The 19,034-nt window shown below is 36.1% G+C and overlaps 1 protein-coding gene and 1 non-coding gene across 2 annotated transcripts in view; one reads left to right on the top strand and one right to left on the bottom strand.

Annotated features, from left to right (window-relative positions):
- Nucleotides 1-374: 374 nt before the first annotated feature.
- Nucleotides 375-19,034, bottom strand: part of LOC149484300 (uncharacterized) — a 37,290-nt gene continuing 18,630 nt past the window's right edge. Inside the window, exons 3-4 of the mRNA XM_089701887.1 lie at nt 3,008-3,104; nt 375-2,409 (exon numbers count right to left, since the gene is read on the bottom strand). Coding sequence (XP_089558013.1) covers nt 2,189-2,409; nt 3,008-3,104 — 318 coding nt within the window. The 3' untranslated portion in view covers nt 375-2,188. The remainder of the gene's footprint in view (nt 2,410-3,007; nt 3,105-19,034) is intronic.
- On the top strand, nt 473-549 carry TRNAP-CGG (transfer RNA proline (anticodon CGG)). Its single transcript is given in 2 exon segments — nt 473-509; nt 514-549. It is a non-coding gene; the product is annotated as a tRNA-Pro (tRNA).

Raw genomic sequence — 19,034 nt, 5'->3', positions numbered from 1 at the left:
TATTTGTAAGAAATTATGACATCCATATTCTTTATTTATTCTTATCATATCTATGCATTGCATAAGGTTTGAATAAGCAAGTTTTTATTTGTACGGCTGATAGACTTTAGAGCATTAAACCAACAGAATAAGTCTAATTGAATAAATAAATGTTAAGGTTTGATAAACAAAGTAAGACATTCCGAATTGAACAATGAACATGTGTCAGATATAATGCATGAAGTAGTTTCGAGAGATTTAGTGAATGCTGTGATAGAACACACTATTAGCGTATTTGTTATGTTATTATGTCTGAGAATGCAAAGACAAATTATTACCAATTGAATTATTTTTACTTACAACTGGAATATTCTTTCAGTTAAGACTTGAGGTGGTTGTTAATCATCTCGATAGATGGCGCGCGGTGTGTCCCTTAGACACATAAAAAACTGAAAGAATAGACTAAATTCGATCGCTCTGGCGGGTCACGAACTCACGAGTGGCCGAGTTGGTCAGGCATCCGCCCCGGAATGGCGCGAAAGGATGCGGGTTCGAGTCCCGCCTCGTGATCGAATTTTTTCTATTCTTTATAAATTTATATTTATAAAGCATTTGAATGCCATTAAATCAAAACTATCAATTTCAGTTAAGACTTAAGTTCTTTACTAGCTTGGATGTATAAAACAGAATTAATAAATAATCATGTGTAAATTTAATTTAACTATGTAGTTACATTATATCAATATATTTTTACCATGTCAAGAAATCATACAATACATATTCCACTGTGCACTATTATACACACATATTTGAGTTATTGCTTATTAATACTGTAAACCTACGTTTATTCAAAAACTCGACGAGTCCACACTAGAATTTGTAAAGATATCAAAAAACGCGCATTACGTGTTATAACTCGCAAGTAACGAGTAAGACTATGTAAAGAAGCGAATACAACAATTATATACTAAATATACTACTTACTATACGAGTACAGATCTCAGTCGTTAAGCGATACAATATAAAATAAGGCTTTAGTATGGAGGCTCTACATATTTTTCGATGCACTTTATAATTGACCCTAATATTTTATAGAGTTCAGTGGATTACAATTTGGTCAAACATATAAATATACTTTTGATATAATCTAGGTAACCATTTCAATACATATATTTTGTTAAATATGTAGAGCCCATCATTTAGTTATTTATAAAATAAATGCATAAGATTCTAGATACAATAGATTCGGCAGTTTGCGCGAATTGAACACACGATAAGGCAGTAGTCACACCGCGTACCTTCCGCCGTCTTAAGGAAACAAATCGATTATATTTTATTATTTTATATTTTCGAATAAGACATCGAAATAATGATTATTGAACGGAGTAAGCTTTTAGCTCGTAGATATAAACAAATCTTATATATAAAATTCTCGTGTCACAATGTTAGTCTGCATACTCCTCCGAAACGGGTGGACCGATTCTCATGAAATTTTCTGTGCATATCGGGTAAGTCTGAGAATCGGCCAACATCTATTTTTCATATGTACCACGGGCGAAGCCGGGGCGGGCCGCTAGTATTTTTATATTATGTTTCTATTCGACTAATTTTTCATATAACGTGTATAATTTTTCATCACGACTCAAGCACACGTGTCCCGCGATCGATTTGTCTTCCTTGAGACGGTTGCGTCGTTCACAACAAAACCCACGTCTTTCCTGCTTACATTATTATGTTTTTTTATATTACTGTTAAAATACACTACATACAAAATTTAATACATTCAAATTCGAACAAAGCGTTATATACATCGAAATAGAGCAATTTTATTAATACAATACAATATAAATGTAAACCGCCGTAATTAACATCGTCCGAGCCCACCGATCGACTCGACCGGCGATTTGGCACCGGCACAATATAGATCGATAATTTCGTACATTATGCAACATATTGACGTCCATCACTCGACTATAAAATAAAATGGCCGCCCTTGAATTTTTACACCGCGGTTTATTCGCCGGACGTGCCGCGACAACGTATTTATATCGCGCTACATTCGACTCGAACACTGTATCTGGGGATAGTTTGATGCGTTATTGGATCGAGGAGCGTTTATATTGACGAGCGGCGGCGATAAGCGGGCGCGCTAGAGCGTGGCGGGTCGCGGGCGGTACGGGCGGCAGCACAGCGCCGCGAGCGAGCGCCGCTAGTTGCGCGGGATGGGCGTGCTGCACGCCGCCGCGGCCGCCAGCGCGCGCCGCTCCACCGGCGACCGCGGGGACGTCACGCCCTCCCCCTCTCCATCCCCGACCCCAGCACCCTCACCCCCCGCAACACCATCCCCTGCACCCTCCCCTTCGCTCGCTCCGCACAGCGATGTGAACACACTACTAGATGACACTTCGCGGACGCAGCGACGCTGCTCAGCTACGATTAAAAACATACATAAATATAACTGAAATTTAAAAATGAATTACGACGTCCGCAAACGTGTTCATATTTATTTTATTAACGTGTTAAAAGTTTCGAAAAACAAATTTTATGCGTGGTCCAAAAATAAAATATGTATTTCAAAATCACAGAGCGAAAGGTTGTATGTTTTTGTTTATTGTGCGGTCGCCCACTGCGGTACTACGCTGAAAATTGCGCGACCGAAATCGTTACTGACAACAAATAACCTGTATCGATGGTTGGTATAATAAAAACAAAATTTTTACCTTATATTATTGAATAAATCGTGTAACCTTTTTGTAGACAGTGGTAACTTTTCCAATTATTTAAGTCACTTTTGTATAAGGCTCTATTATGTTATCTATAGCAATGAATACCCTTTTATTTAATACGGAAAGTATAGTTCATAATTAATTACTATTTACAAAAGTGAGAAACAAAATTCAGAGCTTCATCATTTCTGCTACATACTTATTCACCGGAAACTTCATAACGCCTCCGACCAAAAAAACTATTAACTTGTTACTTGAATTTTGTCATTAAGATAAAATAACTAATTAGGGATGATACGCACCAATCATATTGTGCAGGTTGTCGATGACCACCTCGGTGTTATAAGTGGCGTCCACCGCGCGCTGCAGGAACGCCGTCCACGTGCTTAGCTCGGCTTCCTGCAAACATGTTCTATTGTAGATATGTGCAAAACTTTGCAAAATTCTATAGACTCTTTGAACGCAAATGAGTGACGGTTTGCCTCAGTATATATATGGAAAACCAACCAACCCTAAAATTCTCGAAATATGATACTCTTTGTATGCAGGCAGAAATCGTGTTTCACTCATGCATAAATCTTATAAAACCATAAAGAATTCATACATCCATTTAAATACCATCTCATCTACATAAATATTGTATCGGTATACCAGAAGCCATCTTCAGATAAGCTTAATTGACAATCTAATCGAATGGAAACAAACAGCCATTGACTAGTGTTCTGGGAAGCATCAAATCGTGCACTTGTGCCCGAAGCCACCGTAAATCACCCATTGTATGGGTCGGTCGGTCAACGTCACCAGAAATGATCGTCACGTCCTATTTGTATACCAGCTTTAGCAGCACATTGTTTGCGGCATGTGGACCGTGACGCAGGACATGGGCTAGAACAAGACTACTAACGCGAATCAGCCGTGAGTAGACTGCCTAAAGCACAAACAATGGGAGATTAGGTCATGAGCTGATCGCAGCTGAAGCACACCCTTTATTGTCAGGTTCATTTACATCAAACATACGCATGTTATACCAATCAGTAACGAATATAGGAAGATCAGTATTATCTCACGACCCTAAAACTCTGAAAACGGCAGATAAGCTTGTGATTTTTTCTCGCTTATTAGGCAATCTCTCGCTCGTTTCGGCTACACGTATAGTAACACTCAATCAATGGGTTCATTGTAACAGTGATTAGCGCGCGTGTAGCGAGACAGTGGGGAACCGCTCGCGTCAGACTCCGTGGCTCCCGAAATAAAACATGACATCGCGCTGCCGCCTGGCAACTGGATGTGTTCAGATTTGCACTATCCGTTTATGACTATGTTACTCTAACAACTATAGTTATTATGGTTAACACACTATTTTAGACGTATCGGAGTTTCATTTTGTTTATTTACAATTCGAACTCATAGAAGATACAGCTACATTATTTAACGTAGCGTATGTTTTGTGAATTACTCATTTTTTTAGGAACACTTTGTTTGTTGAGTATTCAGAAAGTATGGGAAAAAGACAATGAATGTTGAGCAATGAAAGTTTTAGTCCGAGTTAGTGCCATTTGTATAAGTTACCGATATTATGCGACAGTTGATATCACATGTGGTGAGAGTAGACCACCGCCGGTAACATTATCGTTACAGTGATCTATTATCACACTATACCGGTCGGAAATATTTCTCAAATATCTATTTTTATGAAATTAACTACAATGCACTTATTTTTAATTTTGTCTCAGAAAATAAATCAAATAAAATTTTAAGATGTATGTACTTCCTGAAGAAAGAAAAGCCGCGGAGTCCTATTTTCCTTTCGAGAGTCGAGCAACGACGCAGCTAGCAGTAGTTTACAACAATTCATATAGCCCTAGATACTAATAAGGCGATCTATCTAAATAAGCTTATATAATCACATTGCAGATCAACACTACTCATGAGCTTTCCCTAAGCAATAAAGGTTTAGTGTCCTCATTCAAATTGCATAATAGTTATCTTTGGCCTTTATCTAGTCCCACTTTTTAATGGTCACAGCGCCCTTTAAGGTAGTATCTGGGGCACGCATAATTTGCGTACAAAATATAAATAGTAGTGACGGTCACGGGCGCGCACTGACCCATACCCGTCACTTTTATCGCTACGTTTTATCGTTATTTTTGGATACGGTACAAAAAGGTCGGGATGGATTAAAACTAGGTTCCTAGTAGGAGATAGTGATGATACGAAGTATCATGTGACAATTATGTATATGTATTTCATTACACTACCATGATTTTAATTGATTTAAAAACTTTAATCCATCAGAGGTAATCTAGTCGGATAATGTTTCATTCATGAAACATTTACTATTGACAATTGTTCCGTCAATATGTAGGAAAAACGTGAACGTACTGTAGAAATGTTTAGCAAGCAGAGTAGGTATAACCCCAGGCGCCCGGCTTACATAATGTAACAGATCGACCTCAAGGGATCCTGCCTAGATTTAGGGCGCATATTTTATTTCCAACACCTTGCCTACCTTATTTACATGAAAGGTGGTTTTAGAAAATATTGCTTTTCAGTTAGATTGCATTCATAATAAAATATATTAAATTTGTATGTAAGTAGGCAATTATAATTGTATATTCCTCAATCAAGAACCGTTCTTTTCCATTCTTGACTAAGATTCCGAAAATACTCTTGAGATCTACGTTTTGCTGATATGTGATGGTATTATAATATAAGTTTTCCTTGTATTCTTTCCGTTTACTAAGCTTGCAATTACTTCTGGACCCGTGCGGCGTGTCTTAATGATATCCTCTGTGGATATAAATCTCAATGGCAGATGTCGCGCGATGTCACACGGTGTGTGTGATCGAATTAGTGGATTCAATGAGTCCTTCCTTCGCCCGCCACCTAACGTATGGCGCGCGATAATTTGCTGACGCCATGCACTAATAATAACTCTGATACACGCTTCAATAATAGATTCATAGACGAAAATTTTTATAACAGCCGTACTCGACATCCATGGTATCGTCTATCGGTGTATGCCCAGAATCTTCCATGAGAGTCTCAAGAAAGGAGATAAAGATTCCAGAAATAAGATAAAGGTATATCAGATACCCAGCAAAAGGAAAGAATAAAGCTGATAACGTACTGTACCATATAACCCCGCCTTTGTTACGTAACCTTGATCTTGCCTGGCATTCCTTTACAACTTATAACATCTCCCAATTAGGCGTGTGGCACGTGCTTCGCTCAACTACAATGAATGAGGATGAGCTAGATATTACAGAAACGTTTATTGTGATTTTGTAATCATTCAAGAATACAACAAACGACACTGAAGCCAGTAACTATATATATTACTGTCTTTCAGCCAATGATGTGAAAGTTTTCAAAAGTAAACAAAGAATACATTTTTGTAAAGAGATACATAACATAAACACGATATGTAGGTCAAAGGCTCTATTCGCTAGAAGATGTATAGCTACTCAGCTCCGAGGAAAGGGGATCAATGTCAGCTCCTTGCAACGCTGGCTTGGAGCTAAGAAAGAAGCGATTCCTCATACATACAACATATTGCATTGGCAGTCTTTTTAACATTTCAAAACTTATACTGAAATACTGAGGTTACGAAAATTGCAAAATATTTAGAATAATGTAAATTGTTATTTATTTAAAAGTATACAGCGTACCAGAAAAATTAATTGCAGTGGTATACTGCCATTTATTTTTCTGAATTTCTTTAATTTTGAAAGTTACTTATAGGAAACAATTATTTTTTAGCAGTTGTTACTTTTATTTATTTGAAAAAAAGTCCATCTCCTGTGTCGTCATAAATGTCTAACATTAATTCGTGCCAAAAGCTTTCGGAAAAAATCTATATAACAAAATATAATATCTAGTAAGTAGTTGTCGCTGTGTTCGTGGCCGTACCCTCCTCTGAATTGGGTCAGTCGTCGGCGCAAGGTTAAGGACCAGCGCGCGCCGCGTTACTTACACTGCCGCGCGATCCCAGCCCGCTATCCTTTGACCTACCACATAGCGGACTTGCTTGTACTTCTAATGTTGCTATATTACTAGAAAGTAGGAGTTTGTTAGGAAATTATAAATTATCAAAGGGAATACTTGTTTACTGATAAGTAACTTGTATGTAATTCGAATGGGAAAAACATATCTCATGCTTCTTGAATTGGGAACTATGTAATTTGGAAATTGGGACGTTCATGAAGTCGCCTATGCGCGTAGCGTGATTGAAAAAAAATCTTAAATTTAAACTTAAACGTAAGTATACATTTAAAAATGAATTCACTGCGCGTCTCTATTGAAGAGAAGAACTTTTACACAAAGATAAATTTAGTGTTCCATTACCATAATCGTTCAAAGAAAGTGGGTTGGTAGGATGCGGCGGGTCGCTTCGATAATGTTTTGTGAGGAAATTGAATTAATTAAGCGTCGGCGTAAATAGTACAGAGATCTGAGATCATCTGAGGCCACCGGTGTTGGTGACCGAAATCACTAATTATTATTAATTAACCTCACACCGACTTGCCAACTCAATGACGCCGAAATAATGGGACACCATCTCTTCGGCGTATAAATGGTCGAATTATGCAAAGGATGTTTTTGTTTGTTCAATGTTTTCGTAATCCTGGGTAGGGGATTCAATAACGAATAACGATGATTGCGATTTTGTCCATAGATTTACCAAGCTTTTGAAAATGTGAATTTTATGATTTCCTTGACCTCCTGACGTAAGCCCATTTCTGTGGCAGGTAAATTATTATCAGACACAAATATTTCTAATTATTTTATAAAAGTAAAGCAAAGCATTATTTTTTCAATACAAGAAATGATAATATTAAATTCACCAAAGACGTGAAGCGTGTGATGGCGTATGTCATTAGACAAGCTTGTTAGCTTGGGACTTTTGCAAGGACGTGGGATGATCCTTTTTTTCCTGTTTTATATGCGTTTATAACGAAAATTTTAATCCGCGCTCGTAATATTCAACGCACACGTTCTTTGTCATCACTGTGAAGTTGTTGAATATTTTATTAGAAAACAGAATGAGAAAATATATTTTAACATTCGTAGAAACAGAATAATAAATCATCAGAAGGTCTTAGATGTTAAAACAAATACTATTTAAATAGCAAACGTTATTTACCGCAGGTAACAGCGAATTTCCGATAAGATTGCAATATTAAATTAGGCATTGGGGACACCCTCGAGTTCTGTATCAGATAAACGAGTAACGATATCACAAGCAGACTAATGTTTCGGATCCGCGATAAGTTATCGAGACATGTGAATATATGTTAATGTGCTATTGGAACGGAAGACTTGACTTATATCCTCGTCATTTGGCAAATTTTATTACAATAAATGTTAAATCTACGTCGTTTTTTATTAAGCAAAAAGCAAAGCAAAGCAAAAGCAAAGCAAAGCAAAGCAAGAAAGCAAACATTAATAAATTTGAAGATTAGTACATTGTAGAGTTGTAGACACGGTATTTAAACAACGCTAAACTAAAGGTTAGTCATATGAAAAGCCTTGTGTGGTAAATTTAATCATTATATGTATCTCTGATTTTTCAGTCAATAAAAAATGTATGTAATTTTATTTTATCATATGTAAGTTTTCTTTTTTATTGTATGAAAGCATTTCAAAAATATATGATAATGCAAAAATAAATAAATGTACAACCGCGGCCGTCGGGTCACCCACACCGCGCACGCGACTGGGCGGTCGGGGTCCTGCGCGTGCGCTTTCACTGAGATTAACGCCAACAATAGATCTAGTAGGGCTGCCACCGCTTTAAAAGTATTCTTAAATTAGATCGTTTTCAATTTATCATAGAAGTAAAATAATTAAATAAATCTCAAAATTTATAACGGAATGTTGATTGGAAGCTAGTAGACCCATACTTTCCGTGAGTATTTTTTCAGAATAAACTCTATTTAAGAATTGCTTTACCAAAAAATTGTTTACTAAGACGCAATAAACACACATTGTTTAAAAGAGATTTAAGGATTAACGCAATGATATTGAATTATGACACTGGTGATTGGATATCAGATATGGGATCAAAGTACTGGATAACAAAGCTCATAGTATTGTATTATGTAGAAAATCAGTTCAAAGCCCTTAACGTATATTAATCACGAATTTTCGACATACACTAGCGCGGAACGCCACTATTGTTTTTTCGATTGAAAAATTCTGTATAACTTTTTAGTTACCTACACAATCAGGAGGAATAAATAATAAAATAATCGAAAAATAGCAAAAGTATGTTGGAATACGGAAAATCTTACTGTTCTCGTTTACGTGGATAAAATAAATGATAATATTGTAGTGCAGTAAATTCGACACTAAATTTATTGACGAATAGGACGCTGTATGACAGTATGAGCTCGTCAGTTCGTCACAGATTAATATTTGGTTGTAGAAGCATTACAATAGTAATTATTGACAACGGCAACCCTAATAGTACATTAGAAAGTGAAACATGTAAATCCCATGCGATATGATTGCGGTAACCCGACTTCCGTCACGGTCCGCGGGCCCACAAAGGATAACTGTCGCTAGCGGTACACACACACACACACACACAGAACACAATGCTGTAATTAATACGTACAACTATTGTCTAAAATCTAGAACACGTATGTGATCCGGTGTAATAAAATACTGAAAAAAGAAATTTTTTGAATGACAGTTATCCGCTTCCGAGTTGTTACATATTTCTGAACTAAATAATAATAGTTTAAAAAAACTAAAAAAACACGCTTTTAGTTCGGTTTTCTATAAAAAACGTTATTTTTTTAACTATTATTTATTTTATCAAATTAGTGTATTGTCATCGGTCCTCAATAAATCTACAAAGTTTGAACGAAATCTGGCCGTTTAAAGTGGGTCAAAATTGCGCCCAAAGAAGTCGGTTACAAACAAACATACAGGTGAAGCTAATAAAAAGCGTGTAAAAACAATTTGATCGATACAGGTTCTATAGTTAAAATTGTCGTAATACGGTAGCATTCAAACCATGAAAATATACTTCAAATATATGCTGTGACTCTGAAGTTACACCCTCTAATAATCTATTTCAGTATCAAACGTCAGATTCTAAACAAAGCCTTCTAGAATATTGGCACGTAAAAGTTTTCAAGGATCTGCACATAGATACTGTGAAGCACCGAAGCGAGCTATTCATCGCTTGCCGGTCAAGACGCTGTAGGATCCCTCATCCCACTCGACGGCTAGGCACTAAGTAAGCACTAAACACAAAGCAGCTCTCGACTCGTCTCGACGTCGCTTACGCCACTTTATCCACGGAGCTCACTACTCGTGTCATTCTCCCCAAAATCCCAACTAATATTCCTCAAAACTCCGGGAGCAAAGTTCTTTTCGGTACCTCAGTAAACATATGCATTGTCAAACACGAAATATATTAAATGCGAACAAGCTACGATTCTCTCATGCATAGCTAAGCAAAGATGTTTCATGCAAACTCAATATAATTTCATGATGTTGGGTTAAAAGACTGGAAAATGCACCGGCATCCGTCCGAGAAAATTCAAGTATTAAACGCTTCACTGGAGACGCTGTCTACACGTATTTATGCATACTACGTGCGTACAACGTCTACACTGAAGATGATTTATTGTCGAGCCAATTTAATAGGCAACATTTGACGTCTATCAATTTTATCTTCGAAGAGAGGTAACCTGCTTAAAAACATCGATTAAAGTGAATTAATCGATACGGATTTGAAACATTTGTAAATCGAATTTATTAATTTATGATGATTTTTGTTCACAAGTAATCAATGCATTCGATTCTAGATGTCAGATCTCGATTTTTAGAGTAACATCTCTGGTATTTAAAAAGAAAAAAGGTTTATTAACACAAAATTGTAGCGACGTCAGTTCTTCAATTCAGAAATTGTTTATTATGTTTAGAATGGTTCATCAGTAAAATGAAATCTTAAAATTACTTGTATCGGTCATTATTATTATAAATATGTAATCGTTATTGAAAAAAGTTAAGCAAATGTGCAGATCTAACAGAAAGAAATATCATGTTATTCTATGTTGTCGTTACTAGGTTACGTTGTAGAATTTTGTTGAACTGTCAAATGTTGCCTATTAAAATGGCTCTTCTTTAAATTATAGTTTATATTTTAGCTGGAGTACGCAAAAAGCTTTTCTGGCACTTATAAGCCGGCCTTAAAAGGGAGATTATTATTATTATCTTTTTCGAACAAAATTATGATTAAAATAATAATCCATTTCGACATGTATATTACCACATTTTTTCTTCATCCTCAAAGACACAAAGAAATCTCAGCAGCGATCGTGTTTACAAAGCTATCGCCTATCAACATGATAGATTGTCGCCGGTCACTGACCGCCCAGACCCACACCTATCTATCCGTCTTGTAATTACTTCGATACGTTGCGTGTAATTATATAGATATTAATTTCCAGGTACATTTGTAAATGTCTTGGTAGGTAAAGGGTTTTTTTTAATGTGAACAATTTATAAAGTGTATCTTTAAACTGAATAAGAATATTAGGACGTTCGGAATTAATACTGAAAATCTGTCTCAAATAAGTCGTGCTCATATCTATGAAATTATGCCCTGTGGCAGGCGCCAAATTCAATTTAAAGCGTCGTGAGGTACCTGATCCATTACCTGATAATCAAGTTGTTTATTACGAATCCTGATGCTAAATTAGTAGTAACGAAGTCATACTGTTACAGGTGAGCTGACAGGCTTAAATCACCATCGTCCGTTAAAAATGCTAAAATGTTTAAAACTATGGACTATTTAAAATGGACATCAATAAATAAGTAAATTATCGAATTGATAACCAACGTAATATATATCAATATCATGGGAATTCCGATTTCGTGATTAAAAGTAGGCATAGAAACAAACTATTTAACTAAATATCTCACAGCAACATGACCTTGTAGAACTGGTTCATGTGTTGAGAGCCTTACGCCTATATCGGGAATTATATAACGAAAAAATAAGACATGTATCATAGAAAAAAAAATTAACACGCTAGTGGAAGCAACGAGTAAGTAAGCACTATTTCACAGGAACTTACTTATAAGTTTTACAACACTCGGAAAACCTTATTGGTTTAATTCAACCAGAGATTAATTTTACCGATAATCTTGACATAACTGATGATTAAACGATGAGTTATATCAAAGGCAAAGCTTTTCGCACAACGGAATATTTTCGCACAAACAAAGGCTTATGAAACGGAAAGTTTTCAGGGTGCTTTTCATCTCTGCCACTCTGGTTATGCTGATGGTTATTGTTTTAATACAAATATTCAAAGCAAAACAAAACCTATTCAGGTGTAACAATGAGCGGAAGGCAAACAAAAAAGAAAGTTGTACGTGCAAAATTATTTTGCAAATTATCCGTAACATGAGACATAAAATATTCGATAGGAGCCTATCAGCTGAATTGTGTTTACAAGATTATCGGCAAATAACAATGGTCTGCCGACTCCGATTAGGGCCGTGTATTGAGGTAAATCGGTCACGTGCTGACATTCGATATTATCGCACAAGCCTGTTATCTAATATCACTTTCATATTGTATCGTGTGCTATGATTTACAAAAGTTCAACACTATCTCTAGATTAGATAAGAAATGGCTACTGTCCATTTATCAACTATTGTCTGTCAATGTTCTAAACTTCTTTTAGATAACCGCTAATTTAAACATAAATTCTGGCTCCTACAAGTGATGTCCTAATTACTGTTGTATAGAGTTGTGAAACTTCTGAAGTTTAATTTAGAAGCAAACTAAGTTGTGCGTGACTTTCCACAGCGATAAACGAGCCTATAAGTTAAGTCCTAGATGCGTAGATTGTAAAAACTCGTTCACGTACAGCCAGTTCAAGTACTGGAACATGATTTTCACTTATAGACTATTAGCACAATGTACTTTGTTTATTTTACTTATTTTCAAACTATTGTGAATTTCAGTTTCCAACAAAACGTCTTTCTCTAAAATGAATCCACGTCAAGGTATATTAAAGTGAATGATATTAAAATCGTGTAGACTAGACGTCGAGACGAGCGAGTCGGCAGTCGGAAGTCGGCAGCCGGACATCGACTTTATTTGATACACATACTCATATGAAGGCAGGCGAGACCTAACAAAATATCAATAACGATTTGATTGATCTTTATTAATTGCTAGATGGACTTCAAATTGACTAATCGACTGCTCTATGCAGCTCTAGCATAAATGAAACTATTTAGAACTGCAATTTGATATTGTCTATGTAAGTTACCTACTGTTTACCTGATAATAGTTACATTTGAAAAAAAAATCGAACAACGGGTTGACAATGACGTCTTCTGAATACCAGCGCCGAGTTTTGCCTATTACAAACGTACAAATACAGATCATGCCCCAAAATGTAATATATCTATTCAGCTCTCCCTTTACTATTATCACACCTGACAACAATTCTTACGAAAATATAGTACCTTGACAAGTCCAGTGCTATGTGTATCGACTATCGACCCAACTCAGGTTTACTCCCGCATTTTACTGGCTTCAGCACACCGCGAGCCGATTTCCCGATTACCTTTAGTCTACCTAATCATATCATTATACAGTATTATATAGAGAAGCCATTCTCTGTCACGCATATCCTTAATTAATAGTTACCGGCCGAGTGTGGAAGATTATACTGGACAATGACTGGTTTTAATCTTTAAATTAACCTTAATTACTGGCATGTATATTTACTTCCTAAGTACAAATAAAGGGTTGTTTTATTCAAAGCTGATTCATTTCTACACTTGTGAAGCCTTTATGCGGATAATTTTGGTTAGGTACAATACGTAGAACGCATAACCTAAATTATCATTAAGCGATCTAACGTCTAATTCAGAACACTTCTTCAGTAAATCGATCCCTTAATTATCTTTATAGCAACATATTCGCGTTGACATGGCGTGATCACTGATCGGCAATTATGCGACATGTCTCGAGGTCGTTAACAAGATAATTGTCCGGCTCAATTGGCCACCTCACGACCACCTCGCTGATTGTTTGCGATGTGATTTCATCGACGTCTGGCGCCGACCGCCGACCACATGCACACATCCGTGCAGGATATAGAATGGAGGGTCTAATGTTATTAATGTAGATACTCTTAGTTGAATATGGTTCGGAATGATTAGTTCACATTATTTAAAGCTGATAAGTTTTTTTACCTAGCATAACAAATAAATTTAACATTTCTGATTTCATATCGTATTGTATATTGTAATGTAATAATATTGTAATGCCAATTTCCGAAGAGCCAAAAAATTCTAATACATACTATATTTTGACTCTGTTGCTATGAATAAGCAGTTGCTATGAAGCACTATACACATCATGCACTTTAGAAATAACTATGACTAGTCAAAAGCTCTCGAGAAAAACAATAACCTAAAATCGATGTATATCTCGAGTGTTGGCAACGAACACAATGCCTCCTCGGGTCCCGGCCTTGCTTCATTCACTTCCTACGACCTCTTTGTTACAAGACACATGAATCCACGGTTTCACACGCCTTTTATTTTACAATTAAGCTCGAATTAACCGACCGGTGACCTTAAACATTGAACAACAAGCACGCATTATTGCGTAAATTTAATTCAGATGACGAAGGTGATTTTAGTTTTTTATGGGGACCAATTGTTTTATCATAAAATAGATGGAGTAGATTGTTTCCTTTTATTTAATTGTATCCAACAGAAGGTCAAGTTCTGGTTACGAATACGCGTATCTTACACCTTTCTTTTTATCTTCACTCTTATCTTTATAATCTACTACCACTACTATCTACTTATCTAATTCATCAGATTGAGACAAACTCAACATCTAGTTAACTGGCTCATCACTTTCCTATCGCGTGTAATGTTTCGAATTAGGATGATCTTGGTAAACGTTCTGACATTACCCACGATGAGCTGGACAAACGCCTGCAAGTGGATAATCGCGGGAAATGATATCATCACTTTCTCCACGCTCTGAATCAACCGCAAGCTTTAACGCTTCTCCGAACATTGCATTGTTTGCTTTTAAATTTGAATCTTTTCCGCGGTCTCTTAATAAGCCGGCCTTAATCTGCGTTCATCATGACGCGGACGCAGTGGCCCAGTACTGAGTTTGGACATAAATTATTCTCATTTCTCAGAATAAATAAGGATACATACCTAATATTTTTTTTAACATTCAGGTAAATAATTTCAGGGTTCAGGTTCGTTTAATTGTATACCTTATTTGTTATGGAATTGTAATGCAAAACCTATCTTGATATACAGCTTTACAGGTTTTTTCTTCTATTTACTAGACGACGATAATTCACGAGAATATTCAACCGTCTGGATTTAATTTATTTACATTTTTGTTGATTTATCACAGAATTAAAATTTTCTGCTTCATGATTATAATTTTAAATTATCTATGGCAGAGGAATGAATTTTTTAAGCTGATGGTTTTAAAAAGTATGTTAAGTGCTTTTCCAATTATATTATTTAGCATTTGCTCTCGTCTTCAAAAGGTGTAATGGTAACTCATAAAAAGTTTTCTCATTATACTTTGGCAAGCAGAATAAATAATACGTTTAAGTACAACCTTAACGACTTCTAAGTGTAGAAAAAATACATTTTTGGTACTCAAATCATCGAATCTGTAGACAGAGAGATATTTTATGTAAGGGGGGATTGTTCAAGCGTACGATATAACATAGATAGGACAACACCGATATAGTACATACGAAAGATAAATCTTTGTTAATATTGACTAAATATATTGCAGCATACACTCCGTTTCATTAAACACCACAAATACAACCTGAATATCCCCTTACCCGCAAATAAATGCGGTTCTCACTGAATTAACTCCGCGATTGGCCACAGTAGTTAGTCTAACTGATTTGATGGATAGTTAGCTGAACGTGAGCAATAACAAGATCAAGTGTGAAAAATTGCAGAGGTCAGCGGGGGCGGTAATCATAGAGCCGGGTTAACGGACCCGAGGTCAACCAGCCACGAAACTTGCAGCCCTACAGGCTACAATGTAAATATGGTAATTGCTTATTTGCTCATTAGTTATATCACGACTTTGCTAAGAGATTCAAAAGACCCTCTCTCGCTCGCTAGTTTTGATAATGAATGAGAGGTTTGTTTAACTTTATGTTTTAGAAAATAATGCTCTTTTAATATTTGGCTATTAATATGTGCCACGATATATGTGCGTATCAATAACAAGTGTGCCTAGTACCTACGTAAAATTAAGTAAATAGCGGATGGGATTTTCTTCGAATTTTTAACATTATCCTACCTCAAACTTTTTTTGCCGCTGTTAAATGACGTCGAAAATATAATATTAAATATTCCATTCCCATTTAGACTACTTATGATTGCTTTTCAAACGACATTTCAATATATATTATTGGCAGCATCATGCTACTTGTAAGTAGTATGCGATAAGGCCACTCATACATAATTCTTACGTGCTCTATTTCTTTATAGTCCATTGAATGAGTCCCTCCAAGGGGGGTCTAGAATGCGTGAGTTAGTAACGTAAGATGTTTCTTCGGAAACATGTCAAGAGTCCCTAGGTAATAAACATACTAAAACCCCGGGCCACTAGGAGGAGCCCCGGAGTGGGGGGAGGGGGGAAATGGGTCCATTTTTTCATTTTTCGCTTAAATCTCAAAAACGGTACATGTTAGAGAAAAACTTTCAAGGAAAAGTTTAAAGGCCATAAAATTATCTACAAGTTGTACCTAAATCATTTTTTCCTATATCCTACCGTTTCTGAGTTATACGCAGTAAAACATGATTTTGGCTCAAACAATTTCCACATCAATCGATCAAAAAATATTTCTTTCTTCCAAAAAACTCAACTGTGCAACTTGTGACCGGTACTGATAGATTGCTCTTAATTAGGTCTATAATTGGTAAAATAAACACATACCTCCATGGAAGCCTTTAGGAGGAATCGATTGTCAAAATATTATATTATGGTAGTTTGAGTTACTGAACTTGATCTTTTTATTTTTTTCTTCCAAAAAACTCAAAAGTGCAACTTGTGACCGGTACAGATAGATTGCTCATAATTAGGTCTATCATTGCTAAAAATACCAGATTCCACCACGGAGGCGTTTACGGGGAATTGAATTTTATCAGGGTAGTTACGATTCATGAACTTTTTATTTTTTTTCTTCCAAAAAGCTCAAAAGTGCAACTTGTGATCGGTACAGATAGATTGCTCATAATTAGGTCTATCATTGATAAAAATACCAGATTCCACCATGGAGGCGTTTACGGGGAATTGAATTTTATTAGGGTAGTTAGTTAAAAAGTTCATGTATCGTAACTACCCTAATAAAATTCAATACCTCCTAAACGCCTCCATGGTGGAATCTGGTTTTTTTATCAATGATAGAACTAATTATGAGCAATCTATCGGTACCGGTCACAAGTTGCACTTTTGAGTTTTTTTGGAAGAAAAAAAATAAAAAGTTAAAGTATCGTATCTACCCTAATAAAATTCAATTCCCCGTAAACGCCTCCGTGGTGGAATCTAGTATTTTTACCAATGATAGACCTTATTATGAGCAATCTATCTGTACCGGTCACAAGTTGCACTTTTGAGCTTTTTTGAAGAAAAAAATAAAAAGATCAAGTTCAGTAACTCAAACTACCCTAATATAATATTTTGACAATCGATTCCTCCTAAAGGCTTCCATGGAGGAATGTGTTTATTTTACCAATTATAGACCTAACTAAGAGCAATCTATCAGTACCGGTCACAAGTTGCACTTTTGAGTTTTTTGGAAGAAAAAAATAAAAAGATAAAGTTCAGTAACTCAAACTACCCTAATATAGTATTTTGACAATCGATATCTCCTAAAGGCTTCCATGGAGGAATGTGTTTATTTTACCAATTATAGACCTAATTAAGAGCAATCTATCAGTATCGGTCACAAGTTGCACTTTTGAGTTTTTTGGAGAAAAAAAATAAAAAGTTCAAGTATCGTAACTACCCTAATAAAATTCAATTCCCCGTAAACGCCTCCGTGGTAGAATCTGGTATTTTTATCAATGATAGACCCAATTATGAGCAATCTATCTGTACCGGTCACAAGTTGCACTTTTGAGTTTTTTGGAAGAAAAAAATAAAAAGATCAAGTTCAGTAACTCAAACTACCATAATATAATATTTTGACAATCGATTCCTCCTAAAGGCTTCCATGGAGGTATGTGTTTATTTTACCAATTATAGACCTAATTAAGAGCAATCTATCAGTGTGGGGTGCGTGATAATGGATATTAATTACACTAGGTACAGTACCTTTGGGTGATGCACAAATAACCACACACTCACAGTTTTAACGTTTATTACTCCACGTAGAAGGAGAGAGACAATTATCAGATACAAGCAACAATTTGGGCACGAAAATACAAGAACAAAAAAGACACTGACTAGATGCGCATTCGGTAACTAAGATCGAACTGTTAATTTTACAATTGTGAAGAAACATGAAGAAATATTCCGATCTACCCGCTGGGACCGTGATAATTTCGTCGCGGCACGCATACTACGCGAATACCGCGACTCCGTCATAAAATAATAAATATTATAATTATTTTGTATGAGTGTAATGCATGTCTGTATTTTTTGTGTTTTGTGTAATGAATGTTTAGTGTTATAATTAAATACGAATATAAATATGAAATAAAATATTTAAATACATGTTGTGTGTAATATATACGTATGATAAAATACATACACTAAAATATCGTGTGTTAGCCACATCACTCCCCTCCAGAGACCGGGTTAAGGGCGATAAAAGTCTGGAAAGTGAACTCTCCTCCCAGAGCGAGTGGTATATGCCACAGGAGCACTGGGAAGAGGTAGGGGAGGATCGGGAGGTGGAAGAGCGGGAGAAGGAAGGATTTCAGTAGGAGACGACAGTAAGTAGGCTGGCTTAAGGCGGTCTATGCTAACTGTCGTTGACTTTCCTTTTAATTTAATTTTGAAAAATTTGTGATCTCTTGAAATGACCTCATGTGGCCCTGTATACGCGGGTTGTAAAGAGCCGCGCAGTGCGTCTTCCCTAAGGAATACGTGACCACATGAGGCTAAATCTTTGTAGATGAATATGTTTTTCTTACCATGATGTTGAGTTGGTACTGGCCGAATATTCCTGGCGAAATTTGTCAACCGAGCTGATAAGTCGGTGATATCGGTAGTATAAGACGAAGTGTCGTGACCAAAAAATTCACCTGGTAGGCGAA

This window comes from Colias philodice, chromosome 12 (assembly GCF_061535455.1).
Source record: "Colias philodice isolate Cphi_HAF_F1 chromosome 12, ilColPhil1 Martin Lab GWU primary, whole genome shotgun sequence".
NCBI classification, from domain to species: Eukaryota; Metazoa; Arthropoda; class Insecta; order Lepidoptera; family Pieridae; genus Colias; species Colias philodice.
This window is presented reverse-complemented; position numbering and strand designations above follow the sequence as displayed.